At 38.2% G+C, this 15,109-nt stretch overlaps 2 protein-coding genes across 3 annotated transcripts in view; both read right to left on the bottom strand.

Moving 5' to 3' along the window:
- LOC111346825 (uncharacterized) overlaps positions 1-15,109 on the bottom strand; it is a 551,029-nt gene that overhangs the window by 478,920 nt on the left and 57,000 nt on the right.
- LOC111347220 (uncharacterized) lies at positions 82-5,446 on the bottom strand. 2 transcript variants are annotated; one of them, XM_088749004.1, is made up of 6 exons: positions 5,097-5,446; positions 3,522-3,842; positions 2,712-3,029; positions 2,058-2,288; positions 1,021-1,566; positions 82-514 (listed from the first exon to the last, which is right to left on the bottom strand). In XM_088749004.1, exons 1-6 carry the CDS (start codon positions 5,344-5,346, stop codon positions 174-176), a joined length of 2,007 nt encoding a protein of 668 aa, XP_088605130.1. In that variant the 5' UTR covers positions 5,347-5,446; the 3' UTR covers positions 82-173. The 2 variants fall into 2 exon arrangements, with proteins under 2 accessions (XP_088605130.1, XP_088605129.1); XM_088749003.1 differs by having other exon boundaries at positions 2,019-2,288; positions 5,097-5,445.

Genomic DNA, 15,109 nt, shown 5'->3' on the forward strand with positions numbered 1-15,109 from the left:
CGTGGAAGCGTCAAGCAACAAAAGGCCGTTTCTCATCATCTGCCTCCGTAAATTTTCTTTTTGTTTCATAGACAAAAAGGATTTTGTCAAGGTTGTCACACATTTTATTTCCAAGGGCTACCAATGCAAATTAGCGGCTTTAAATCAAAGATATGGTCACAGCTCTGATCTTGCTACAGCAAAGTAACGATAACCCGACCATGGCCATTTGCGTTATAACAGCATTCACTCTGCTGATCTTTTCCAGCATTGTAGGAGCCTCCTCCACCCCCACAGGAATCATGGTTGTTATTTCCACTGCTCCCCCCGGAATATCCTCCTCCTCCTCCGGCGCCTCCTGCTTGTCCGTATGAACCACCACCCCCTCCAAAGCCACCCACGATATTGTCAAATTTGGCCCTCCCACCCGCTCCTCCTTGGAGAAATCCCTTGCCACCTTCCCCACCGCTTCCCATGGTACCACCAAACTGCCTTGAACTTCTTCCACTGGAGTAAAAACCACCCCCGCCACCACCTGTTATTAAAGTCAAATTAAGAATGAAATGAAGAAATAATCATTTATCCACACAATCAACTGGGGGAAATATTTTTTTAAACCGAAAATTTGGTAATTATTAAATACACCTACTCTTAATGGAAGAAGTAGGCCAGAAGAAGGGAAGGGGACTACATCTTAGTAGTTGGAAAATATCTTATCATCGCTGAGTCGCCTGTACGAGAAACTAAACTGAAATGAAAGAATGCCCACTGTAAAAATAAAATGAATAAATAAATAAAAAGTTGAATAAATAAGACGAGCTAAAACCTTAAAAAAGACAAAAAAAAGAAAAAGATGAGTAATTACATAGACAAAATGAAAACAAGAGAAAATCATATATAACGTAGAAACAGATCTTTGATTACTATTTAAAAGTAGGGAGGAACTTGTACTCGACTTTGTACACTCATACCGCACGAGATGTCATAGCACTTTTAGCGTACAAGGCTGGAGAAGGTTGAATGATTGTGGTGCAATCTTACCAGAATTACTATTATCAGCAGTCTGTGCACCATGTCCATTCCTCCCCCCTGGCCACGATCTGTATCCAGGATTCCCTGTTGTGCTTACACTGGCGTCACATCCAGGCTGCCTTGAAAGTAGTGTAACCAGGCCCCCGCCACCTCCAGCTATTATTAAGGGTGTTCTGCCACCTCTAACGACAAATGTCCCTCCGCCACCTCCACTAGCGAACGGATAATCTGGACTCTTGTTGATCGCTCCTTCTTGACCGACTAGTATGTGAATAATCTCACCTTTGGATAAAGTGAAACTTCCAACCATTCTTGAACCTCTTCCGCTGTAACTAGAGGTGCTTCCCTGCTTGTTCTGGGTTTTACCGTACCCCCCCGCTGCTCCTATTGCTTCTATTCTGTAGTTACCAGTGTATGGCACAGTCCACTGTTGAATACCGCTGGACAGTGTAACTTGTCCGTCATGATCCTGACCTGTGTAGTGGCTACCAAGTGATGTTGGACCATGTCTTCCACTTGCCCCAAGATTTGTGAAAACAGCTCTAAATGCTACAGCTGGAGACAACGACGACAAAAAAAAAAAAAAAAAAAAAAACGTGGAATACAACTAAAATCTTACTGGAGAAAATTTGGATGTTAAGCAACCCTCAGTATCAGAGTGTATTGTAGAATGTGGCTTTCACTACGATTAACATTTTTTTTGGAAGTAATTTGGAAAAATGGGATAGTTGCTAAGATTAGAAACAGAAACTGAATTAAATGAAAATTTCCGTTGCTGTTTTTATGAAATTATTCTTTGTATACGGCATGCAATTTGTCACCTTAAGAGCGGATACCGTCAAAACTATCCGGACTAGTGTCAGAATATCGAAAAATGTACTACGGTATTACACTGTAGACCAGAGTATAAAAATACAGACGGAAAGCGGAACAATAATCCAGCATGTTAGCAAGCCCTGATTATTCAAAATGAAATAAGGAAGCCGCATTTATCTAAGGTAATTTACCTCTGAAATAGCTCAGGGTGGTCAAAACAGTAACATAACCCAACTTGTTAACAGCTTTGCACTGATAAGTGCCATCATCTTGAAGGTTAAAATTGGAGATTGTAAGAACTCCGTTCTGGACATATGATCGTCCCTGTGGTAACGGTGAAAATGCCCTTGACCACTGAATTGTCGGTGGAGGAAAACCAAAAGCTTGGCAGACAACAGAGGCTACTGTGTTTGCTTTGACTTTTATAACTCTACTCGGGATCTTGGTAAAACGAGGAGGCACTGAATAAATAAACAATCCAATGAAAAACTATTTGATTTACGCCACAGTTAACTAATGGTGGCCTAGAAACGAGAATGTCAGCATATGCTTGTGGGAAATTTTGAATTACAACGTTAAGTAGATTAATTGAATAAAGACATACTGTTGAAGCAAACATGCTTAGTACTATTTTATTTTTGTTTGTTTGTTTGTTCATTTGATTACTTAGTTTGATTATTTTTTAGCAGTGGACATGATTGTTTATTAATAATTAATTTCTATCAAAAGTGATGCGTACTTATGATAAAACTAAAGGAAACTCACTTATTTTCTTTTACTTTAAAGCCCGTTATGAGCCCTTATAATCAAGAGTAGGGCTAGATAATTCCTACGGCAAACACTAAAGTTAAAAAAAAATAATAATTAAATAGCAAAAATCTCACCTTCAACAAAAAGCTTTACGGCTTTTCGAACTTGTCCCAAAATGTTTCTGGCTGTGCAAACATAATTTCCTGAGTCATTGAAGGTGGTTTTTCTGATTTGTAATAAATTATTCCGAACGCCAGAATTTGCCAATCGTGAGCCATTTATTCTACTCCAGGATACTATGGGTTTTGGATTGCCATCTGCCGAGCAGTAAAACTTAGCGGACTGGTTCCGAGTGACAGTGAGTGAAGCAGGAAATACAGTTGCTGTTGGTGCAGATATGGACTCTCCTGGTTCACCTTTACGTCCTGGCCCCCCTGGAAATCCTGCATTACCTTATGTAGATAAAAAATAAGGGACACATTTAAAAATAATTTCTGAATGGATTCCGTTAAAAAAAAAAATTATTAATAACAAACCAACATGCTTAAAACTACGTATGATGCACGATCCTCGCAGTAGATAGCGCTATTTAAGCAATAGCGAAAATCAGACTTGAAAAAAATCAGGCCTGTACGGGATTCGAACCACTGAGGTCAGTGGTTCGAATCCCGTACAGGCCTGATTTTTTTCAGGTCTGATTTTCGCTATTGCTTAAATAGCGCTATCTAATGCGAGGATCGTGCATCATACGTATCTAATACCGCAGTTCAAAATATATGAACTTCATATATTTCATTGTATATGCTTAAAACTATTGTGAGGACGTCAACAGCAACTGAAAAGAAACGGCCTCTGTTCAAAGTGCAGGAACAAAATAATTTGGAAGCAAGTTACCTAGTTAACGGTGATGTTTAAAAACTCCCCACCTGTCACGCCTTATTTACCTTTCTCGCCTTTGACTCCCTCAGGCCTAATATCTCCCTTGATGCCTTGCTTTCCTGGTTCTCCTGGAGGTCCCATAACTCCTTGTGTTCCCTTCTTTCCCTTTGCTCCTTTGACTCCTGGTTCTCCGGGGGGACCACGACATCCTCTGAGTCCGGGGGGCCCTGCCACGCAGACCCTGTCCGGACTTTGACAGGCATATCCTTTCATATTCGATCGCACATATCTCTTGATAGCCTCTCCCATGTCTCGCAAACCCACAAGATCATTAGAGTTATACGTATCCAAACTACGGCGGACCACGGTGCTTTTAAATTGAATGTCTGAGATGGACAAAGTAAACTAAACTGACCAATGTTTAACTTATTGGATTAAATTCAATTTTCATTATCATTTCGTATTTCAACCGATGTTCAATGTTTCTTAATGTTGTAAATGTTGTATATCCTTAATGTTTTGGCGAAATTTTTACGATATTTTGAAGAAGAGCAAATGTTCTACTCTATTAAAATAAGGTCAAAAAGCCATTGGCAGTCTTCCATCATTCAGTCTGTTTATTTGACGAGCGCTGACATAAATAACCTTCGGAAGATAACTGTTGTTAGAAATATAGAGAAGAATATTAATTCAAGATGAAATAATTTGAGTAAAGTTAACTTGGTAAGCTATGTACAAGTAAAACAGAGGTTGTTGCCCTTTCGCTAAACTGTGCCGAATGGTAAAGTGAATTGCAACTCTAGTTTTAATCTGGTTTCCTCTAATCTGAACCAACTTCAATTTTGAAGTATCATTGTGTGTCTTAAGATGTTCTTTCGTCTGACGTTGACCAGGACATCTCAACAGCATGCTGCTCGCCTACTTCGGGCGCTGAGTTGACTAAATGGTCAGACAAGCCATGCATGATATATATACATATGATGCACGATCCTCGTAGTAGATAGCGCTATTTAAGCAATAGCGAAAATCAGACCTGAAAAAAATCAGGCCTGTACGGGATTCGAACCACTGACCTCTGCGATACTAGTGCAGCGCTCTACCAATTGAGCTAACAAGCCAACTGGGAGCAGGCCGTTAAGTTGATTCGTAATAAACCCGTGAAAGTGATAAATCAGATACAATGAAATATATGAAGTTCATATATTTTGAACTGCGGTATTAGATACATATGATGCACGATCCTCGCAGTAGATAGCGCTATTCAGTAAGCAATAGCGAAAATCAGACCTGAAAAAAAATCAGGCCTGTACGGGATTCGAACCACTGATATGTATGTAATCTATATGTATCTAATACCATATGTATCTAATACCGCAGTTCAAAATATATGAACTTCATATATTTCATTGTATCGCATGATATAAATCTTTAATGTTTTGGCGAAATTTTTACGATATTTTGAAGAAGAGCAAATGTTCTACTCTATTAAAATAAGGTCAAAAAGCCATTGGCAATCTTCCATCATTCAGTCTGTTTATTTGACGATCGATCATTCCTGGGGTTCCAACATAAAAAAAAAAAGCAAGCACGACGTTTTATTTTCTTTTAAGTAATATAAACTTAATTACTCTCATTACTACCTTCAGAAACTTCAAGGTCCTCTTTACTGCGGGAGGCTGATTTACTGAGGGCATCTCGGAGTTGTTGAATTTGCAGCGTGAACTTGGAGTCCATCGTCTTCGAGGCCTGAGCGACTGATTCGATTCTTACAAAGACAGCAAAAGTGAAAGCAATGGCAACAACAGACAACATGGACGAACACTTATAAACCATTTCGGCACCGTCTCTCTTTCTTGCGGTCATTTTTGTATCTCGTACACTGTTTTCCATGGCGAGTCAAAAGCGAGTCAAAAGCAGAGCAGCATGATAGATTTCAGTGTGGCAGTGAATGATATGACCAACCAATTTAGCCCAGCTGACTTCAGAAATATGATCGATTGAATTTCGAGATGTCGATCTGTCACGCATCATGCAAGTGATACAGAACAATTCTAATTATGACCCTCAGCTTTTTTAACAGGGCAATTTTAGAGCCATTTTTAAGTCTTACTTGTTCACGCCTGAAATTAATGTATCTTTTACCCTTGATACCAGTCAGTTTTGCGTCCCATCCCACTCCTTTATTTCGACTTTATTTGGGAGAAGTGTAGTTGCATCACAAACGTAACGACCCGAAGCCAATATTTTTGTTTACATTTTGGCCGCATATGCCGCTGAACCCAGCTTTCCATGAAGCTTGAAATATTGCAGATGGAAAAATTGAATGGAAGAGCTTTTATTAAGGAAAGAAAAACGAGACAGCTAACCAAGACAGAGAATGTTCACAATTTCTTCCAATTCTCGCAAGTTTAAAGAAAAAAACATTTTCCCTTCATTTCAAAGCTCCTTCGAGATAGTAATCGTAAATTGTAGTGTCGTGATGATCTTTTCCCGAAATTCTTAGTGCCTCACAGAGATTTTGCACGAATTTTGCACATTATACCATGGGAGTTGTGAAAGCTTTACACACTCTACTGGCAAAACTTAATGAAAAAAGTCATCTGAAATTTTTTTGTTTCAATTTATTTGTAAAGCTCGTTTGAAAACAGCTGAGAAAATCCACTTCATTAATTTTTTTTCAAGGTTATCTTCTTTTATATTTGATGTGTTTTAGTTCTGGTTAAATAATTCACGAATGACGCTCACCTTTCTTTATAATTCATGATTCACACATGATTAATTTTGGCCTTAATCACTTGCCACACACTTGAGTGCTACATGGAATCTCTCGGTACATGTAATTAATATGCAGGTTAAAATACTGTAACACTGGAAGCATACCTACAGTTAGTATATTTTCCAGCCCTTCTCTTTATCAGAACTCCTCACAGGTTAAGAGTTCACTCAAGGGGATTTTAGGACCAGTCGTTTATTATGCTGAGGGGGGCATGAAGCCGAGGGGGGGTTTTCTAGTGGTATTTGGAACGATGGAGGTGAATATCAGGTACTATTCACCTCCGATCAGCCAATGGGACAGACTCGCGCGTCAAGAGTTTAATTCCTGACCGTATTTTGGTATATTGACACGGACTCGTTAACTTTCTTGTATCTGTGTGGTATACGATTATTATGCGATTATTCACTTCAGTGTGCCTGAAAGGGTTGGATATATACGGCTCGGTAAATATCTGCAACTATTCACCTCCACTTCAGTGAATAATTGTTAACTATGATCAGAAATAACATAACTCGAACGATCATGGAGAACTCTTGACTTCTTTTTTTTGTTTTTGTCTCTTCATCCCTTTCAAAAATTTGATGTGGCATCAAGCCCCCCAAAAGAGATGTCTTTTCCCTAATTTATAAATGTTCAGACAAAAGAAACACGGACAGTTGATGAAAGCATTGATAGGTATTCCTTTACTGGTTTACAATCGTTAAATTCACTTTCTATGATACATTTTCACCTTAAAGCCATCACTCCATCGAGAATCTTGAGGTTTGCACCTGCGGGAATCAAACGGCTTCACCAAGATGGTTCTTTCAGCTTATCGTAGCTGGCACTGGCTGTGATCGAGTCATGAGGCGTGAGATACCCGAATTCAATAGATTAGAACTGAGTAATGTTACGTTTTATGCTGCTTAATGATATCACTGGATTTTCGAAGAACAAGAAAAGTGGAGACTTTTTTTAAAACCTGAGCAAATGGCTTGTTTTCTGTTGTGAAAGCAGAAATTTAAGGTAACCCTAAGCTTATTTTCTTTCCACCTTTTCGGAAACAAGCGTAATCAGTCACATGTGGGGAGCAGTTATCAGTCCCTTTGATCGTGGAGGATGAAGACTGGCTGACTGAAATGTTTCCAAAGGGAAATTCAAGAGTTGGAGCCTTTGTTTAAGATACAACGTTAAGATTAGAGAACTTTTAGAATGGCGTCCACTTCCCTCAAGCTAAAACAAATGTTATGCTTCATAAACTAAAACTAATATATGAGGTCTACAAGAAACACGAGCAAGCGGTTCTAGACCTTGAAAAAACCCTTGATATGAAACACAATAAATAACAAGATCAAGAAGGCAATTTAAATTTGGCCGCAAGACCTCTACAATATTTTCAAAGAGCCTTAAATTTTTACAAGGTAAATGTGGTAGCGTACACTTACACTGTATTGTTCTTTCAAAATTGACTAAATTATTTAAAGAAAAAAAAAAAGAAAAGAATTACAATGCAGCCTCGCTAACCCAAACCTTAACCCTAACCCTAGCTTTAAGAAAATGCAACAGATCAAAATGAGATAAATTGTCAAAGAGCTGCGTTCTTTCCTCACTAGTGCGCGCTCTCATTGGTTGGTTTTGGAGTCACATGACTTCCAAATATGAAATGATTTCCGTCAAAAGTGTTTGAGGGGGTATCATTATGAAATTAAAATCCAAGACGATTTGAGAGTAACAGTACGATGTTATCCGCGAATGTTGACCTTTGCACGCAAACAGATCGTGATCTTGGATGGCACAAAGGTAACACGACATCATATTAAGTATATTAAAGAATCTGCGTGATAGCGATATCGATGCCTACGGCCCAAAATTAAAAGAAAAATTGAAATATGAATTACTTTAAGATAAAACACACCCTCCAGGGGAGAAGAATTCAAGAAAGCGAGGTTCCTTTAAGTAGCGTTAATTTTAAAGTTTCACGTAGAAAATAAAAACACACAAAAAAAAAAAAAAAAATTAATAAAAACGATTTTTAAACATTTAACAAAGATAAATCCCTCACCTTCATATTCATTCATTTTGACTTCAATAAGTTTTACTTTTCAGGCTTTTTTCTGACAACAATTAATCGATATGCGGATACCAGACATGAAAGTTTTCTTTCGGAAACAGTTAATGACATATCGAGATAAACCACTTAGCTGATCTGCCAGTATCAGCCTCTTGTGCACAATGTCCATTGCTCCCCCCTGTCCAGGATTTGTACCCACGATTTCCTGAAGAACCATTACCAGCATCACATACTGAATGCCTTGACCCTAGATAGTTTATGCCTCCTCGACCCCCAGCTATAATCAAATATTTGTTGGCTCCTATCACTACAAATGTACCTCCACCACCGCCAGAAGAATAACTTTCCTTGTTTATTCCTTCTTCTTGACCGATAAGTATCTGAATGACTTCACTCTTGTTTAAACTGAATGTTCCAATCATTCTTGCTCCTCTTCCGCGGCCCAGAGCACTGTTAGTGTGCACATCGTACCCTCCTACAGCTCCAATTGCTTCTATTCTGTAGTTGCCAGTGTACGGCACAGTCCACTGTTGAATACCGCTGGACATTGTAACTTGTCCGTCATGATCCTGACCTGTGTAGTGACTGCCCAGCGTCGTTGGACCAAATCTTCCACTGGCATTGAGGTTTGTAAGAAAGGCATTGTATGCTGAAAAGGAATTCTTAAGTCATCTTCATCAATATTAGTATAAAAGTATTTTTTTCCCATTTATGGGAGGTAAATTTGCATTTACATTTTTCTCTGTAAATAGGATCCGATGCATTTCGGTTCAAAAATAGATTTCTGTCAAACTTTACCAATGAGTCTGATAGTAATCGAAACCACCTTGTTTTTTCGAAATATTGTAAAACATTTTTTTTCCGGCGAAAATCGTCCTTTTACAAAACTCTTCTTTGAGGAATTTCTTTTTTGCTTCATATAATTAGATCGATCCTTTGTGAGAAAAATCACTTAAGTTTTTCTTTTTTAACGCTTTTTACACAGAAGTATTTTTCAGTTTGACACCTACTTTGCCTTTGCCGCCATGGCCGTAAATATGTAACTTTTAATCTTCGCTCATTGCAAAATTACAATTTCTCCTCATGAAATTTTTATTCAGACTAAAATAGGGTAGAGGAGTATGTAAATACTAAAATATGTTGTCGTTTTCGCGAACTTCTAGCACAGCCGGTCAATACGTATACTATCCACATTTTCGAGAATTCCACCCAAAAATGCACAGAAGCGGACTCAATTATTTACGAAATTAACGTCTACAACCCCTGGTTGACGCCTGAATTTAACACTTTGAAGCTTTTTCATGCTTGATGATACCACAATAAAAACAGCATTCAGGTGAGAGAAGTCTCCACACCCATCAAGAAAAATGTTGCTGCCGAAAGCTGATTCTTCCGGCTCTAAGCGACCTACTGTTTTGTTTGTCACGCAGTTACGAGAGACAGAAAGAGACTTCACTAAAAGTCAAGACTGAGATAGAAATAGTCGTGTTAATCCAAAGTATTTGTTACTACCCAATGTAGAGAGCGTTCTTTTTAAAATTACTTGGAGCGCAGTCATTTTAAATTGGAAAATGTAACATTCTGGTTTTATGCGTGTGCAACGTGAACTAATTCCACTTCCATAACGACAAAACCTCAAGTTTTTCATGAAATCGCCATGAAAGACGGAGACATAGAGTGAGCAATAAAGGAAGATGAACCACGGTTGATCTCAATGTACATGTACTCCGCAGAGCTATTACTGAGTCACAATTGGGGCGCTGGTTGGTACAGGAGTGAATTTTTTAATGAGAGTCATTGCCTATTCTATAGGGGCACTCATTACCAGCCAAAAATGACAAAATAAAATTCGTGAGGGCGCCTATAGTAAGGAGGGCACCAAATCCAATCCTGAATTTGTATAACGTATTTAATTGGAAACTGACTGTATGCTTGAGTTTTATGGAAAATTGGTTGCCTCTGACTGTTGTTATTTCTGAAACAGACGTTTCGACTAATGCTTAAGCCTTCACCAGTGATATGAAAAAACGAAGATCGTTATCATACACTATTTAAACTTGAAACGTGACGCGAGGCTTGCGCTCGTGACTATGTATTTTATGCTCGCGCGAGGTCTTTATAGGCTTCTGTAAGTACGATGTGATCGTTCCAAGTATTCGGATCCAAAGTAGAGTGCCAGGCTTCGAGGAAAAGTCTCTCGTGGTAATTAGTTTCGAAACCAACGACCCTGACATCTCTCGTGTTTCCTGCAGAAACTTGTACCAAACACACAGTTAGGCACATTTTGTCCCAAATTTAAAAGTTATTGTTTAAGTGCAGATAAAAAAAAAAGCTACTTTCTTATGAAACATAGAATGTACTCACGGGTTTGATTTGACGATTGAAAATGAAGACATGGCGCCAGTCTAGTACTGAGACAGTCCTGAGACAGAGCAAAACAACACGCACGGCAAACATCCCGCTTTCACGTCTGCGACCTCACGTCGAAAACGTCTGCACATGCGTACTGAATTCGAAGCTCATATTTAAACTTCCGGTTGACGTTCGTGAATCAAAAACGTCCGATGCTTAAGCTCTCTATTTTCTAGCAGAGGTGGAGGGGGGCTGGGAGGTGTGTTGGGAGGATCACATGGTTTTCAGGGGAAACGGGTAATATATCGTTTATTGTATCTTAATAAACGTTTCGGTTGTGTAATATCGTTGGGTATTTTAACGAGTTGTGCCGTATTTCGACGAGTACGTAGGGCTAATCACATGATTAATAGAGTGCACGTGCAAAATAACTCTTGCCTTTTTCACAGTGTTTTCCCTCGTAACCAGGTGGACACACATACTTGTATGCCTTGTCTGTAAATCCAACAAGGCAAGTTGCATTGTTGTAGCACATGTGGAAGCAACACTTGTTCCAATGGGGAAAGATATTGAGCCTTATTTTTCATGAAATAATGGTGATGGCTCATTGTAATAGTAATCAACGTTTAATGTCTTTACGTGGGGCATGAATACCCATATTGTCCGAGCTAGAGGCTCATGTATGAAACGCAAGACAACAACCCACCCATCCCACCCCAGGGGAGGACATTCATCACACAGTAATCTCGTGCGTGGGAAATTAACGTCTCCTTCCCTTAACCCTTTAGGAGACGGGACCTCCATCTATTCGTCCCTATCCGAGAAGACTAGAGTATCTAAACCATTTCTTGATGTTACAGAAAGGCAGCATATTCTTCTCAGTTATATTAAGACCTTGAGTGTTGGTCCGGTCGGGGCTCGAACCCTCGACCTCCCGCACATCAGTCCAGCGCTCTATCCGTTGAGCTAACTGCGAGCCTTTTATACTTTTGACCCGTAGACGGCATACTTTGAGTTTTTTAATTTTTTGTTACCCAAATAAAGAAGCCTCGACTGTGCTTTAGTCTCTTGTAAAGTACGTGGGAAGTAGTTACGGAACAGAAGAAGTAAAGGGGGAGAAACGAGACGTTCTCCCTTCTTGGTACTCTGATAAAGCACGCTGTCTCAGCCAATTAGAACGTATGTCATATAGCAACCTTAATATTTCCATTTTTTGTTTCCTCTTTGGCCGATTCACGTGTTTTCAGGCTTCATTTTAGAAGGTTTGCAGATGAAATTGTCTCATCTGAGTTGCCGAAGACAATGGTTCATTGGTTCATTTATTTCACACTTTTTACATAAAATTAGCATAGATAGAAAAGTAAAGTTGTAACAAATGATTATAGAATAAAATAAATAAAGTACATACAGATTATAAAAATGTGTGTGGTGGCCAAAGTAGCAAAGGCTTTCTAGTTGGCCACCACAATAAGGAGCGAAGAAAATCTTTTAAACGGTTCACAAGGCTTACTATCAGCAGCAAGCTATAAAAAAACATAATAAAATGATAAACATAAAAATCAAACATAAATTCCTACCTCCGTGCCCCTATACATGAAGCCTGTCATCGGTTTCAGATCATTTGGATGTTGTAAATGGTCCGAGTCACTGAATTGACATAAAACTTCATTTTTGTCTCCTGAGGGTTCCATGTTGATCGATTTACATGTGTCCTCCATTGTGCACCAATTTCTGCAGTGACTATACATATGCATTCCGACTGCTAATAAAATGTTTTTAAACACATGGCCCACCAATGCATATCCGTCTCTTAGTTTAAAAAACTTGAGTCTCCGACAGCTATCTGTATATTAGACAGGGGGGTAGAGAGAGTTTAATTGGTCCACGGATTGGCTCGTTTAAGAAGTAAGAAATACTGATAACATAAGCATGCAATAGAATACAACTGAATGAAATTTAAGAATCGTAGTTTCAAAAAATTCCATTGATATCAACCGAATCAGCTGAGACTTCGATTCAGATTCTGTTCTATCTGCCCAAAGACTCGCTGTCATACTGGATCGTCAACCTTTGGTTCGGCATAGGTCGGCTTATCATTTTTTAGCAAAGGTGCCTTAATGTGAATATATAAGACCACATAATTGAAAAGCAGCCTCCGGGTCTGGGAGCGTCCGAGGTAGCCCGTTCTTATCTTTCTAGATAACGTTCACAAGATGAAAAAGCAAATAAATAAATGAAACAACGTTTAAACGTTTGTCTTATGAAAACAGAATCTTTTAGCAGTCCTCCCATAAACGGATAGAAATGTGAAACTATTCGCACAATCATAAATATATTCTACCATTTTACTAATCATCCATTGATCAAAACCCAAGTCGGTTCTATTTTGTTATGACAGTCCGCTTAGCACGTGCAGGTGCTATTGAAAATTTAGTGTCTATTATAAATTTCATGCATTCTAGAACATTAATGTTTCCGTGTTAATTATCCTCTCTTGTATGAGAAAGTTAAGTTGAACGCGAAGTTCGCGCAAAAGAGAGGGCTTTTGGACGTACGTATTTAGCGAAGTTCACTGAAGCTTCCCGGAGAATTTCTAAGTTCAATTCGAATTCATTTCGTGATACTGTATGCTTGAAAGTCTGAGCAATAAAATTCTGATGAAGTCTTTACAACGCCTTTATTTTACTTAACACCCACGGCTATGAATGAAGTAACAATGAAATGTCTCACCTCCAGTCTTTCTTTCTCTAAACCAGCTTTAATTTTTTCAAAACTACTTTGCTTGTTTCGCTGCTTTTATTCATGAAACTGTTGCTTAGATTGCTTATACATGAGGTAACTGTACGCTTCAAAGATGCAAACGAAAAAAGAAGGACAAAATTGTTTTTCCTGAACCCTCAATTTTCGCTATTAATGTTTAAGACGGCTGAAACGTTAGAATCTTTCATCATCCATTGTTTAGGAATTAGAACATGTGTTGGTCTCTTCCTAAAACCAATCAACAAGCATAAAAGATCGATGTGTTTTCGACTTTGTATTCATAAGAAATCGAAGTAATACTTAAATTGTCTTTTTTTTCTTCCTCTGTGAAAAAACAATAACCAAGTAGATAATATTATTTTCATTCATTATGAAATTCTAGGTAACATTTATTTCAGAGCCTCGACAAAAGTTTATTCATCCTCCCTGCATCTAAAATGACCTTTCAAACAGTCCCTCATAAGCGTTTTGGTCGTTGCAAACTGAATTGCTTCTATGGAAATAATTATTTTCTTTTCTTTCTTTAAGAATCGCTCAAGACCCTGTGGAGTTCTCTGTTTTACCCTCTTTAAATCATTTATAAAATAATGCCACAGAGGTATAATACTGAGACAAACATTATACCACTGCTGACAATTTTGTTTCTTGGATCAAGCTGCCTCTCCTAACGAAGTTTCGGGAAGCAAAATTATTTATAGGGCACTTCAATTATCTTTAGCCTTTTTTGGTCAATAAACAAAGCAAAACGAACTCTTACAATAGGCGCATCTTTACTTCATCTTTAATCTGAATTTTAAATTGGATTAATTTTATTATGTTATATTTTACCTCATTTTCTTTTTCATTTTCTCTTTAACAATCTCATTTTCAAAAGATTCCCTGGTTTTTTTCTATAAAATATGATTGAAGGAAAATTATTTTGTATCGATACCTGATCATGGAGAACGGGTTTAATCAAAACTCGTGAAACTCATTAGTTAAAATATGCGAGATATGCACTCATTACTTAGACTAACGCCATGATTTATGCTCGGGAAATTCGTGAGCAATCAAAAAAATTTTTTTTCAAAATAAGGTTCTTCGGTAATTTAAGTTCTGTTATTTTTTTCATAGGTTGGACAGATCAGTGTCTCTTATTCATTCTGTCAAGAGAGAAATTAAAACGTTAGATCGTTGGTAATAACAAGAAAAAGTGATTTTTTAACATCTCTTTATTGATTGTTTCATGATGGAATTGATCTGGATGAATTTTTCTCAAAATTTGAACTGGCGCAAAATAAAAGAGTCATGTTGGCGTCCCTGGCCGTTTTTGTTAGAACTCGTTTAGAAAGTTTCAAAACGAGTTAGCTTCTCCTAAAATCATGGATCAATCTATCTCATAAATTTTACTGAGCTATACTTGCCGGAAAATATAAAATCTCGTCCCACTTAAGCTCACGTTAAAGGCTCACGTTGGATTTCATTTCTGAGCCCTATCGATGACTGAAATAGGATATTTGAAGTGTTGAACAACTTTTCCTAATTGGTTTGTGGCGTCTTCACATATTGCTGGGTTGACGAAGGAGCACTAACAAGTTTTCTTTTCAAAAACGAAAACTGATTTGGAAATTCTGCGGATGTATGCACGATAAATCGTGACACAAGGACCACCTTGAGTCAGATTGATTTTATCAGCGCCCATTTTAACTCCTGGATGGAGAAAGGCGGAAGAGTCT

This window comes from Stylophora pistillata, chromosome 2 (genome assembly GCF_964205215.1).
Source record: "Stylophora pistillata chromosome 2, jaStyPist1.2, whole genome shotgun sequence".
NCBI lineage: Eukaryota > Metazoa > Cnidaria > Anthozoa > Scleractinia > Pocilloporidae > Stylophora > Stylophora pistillata.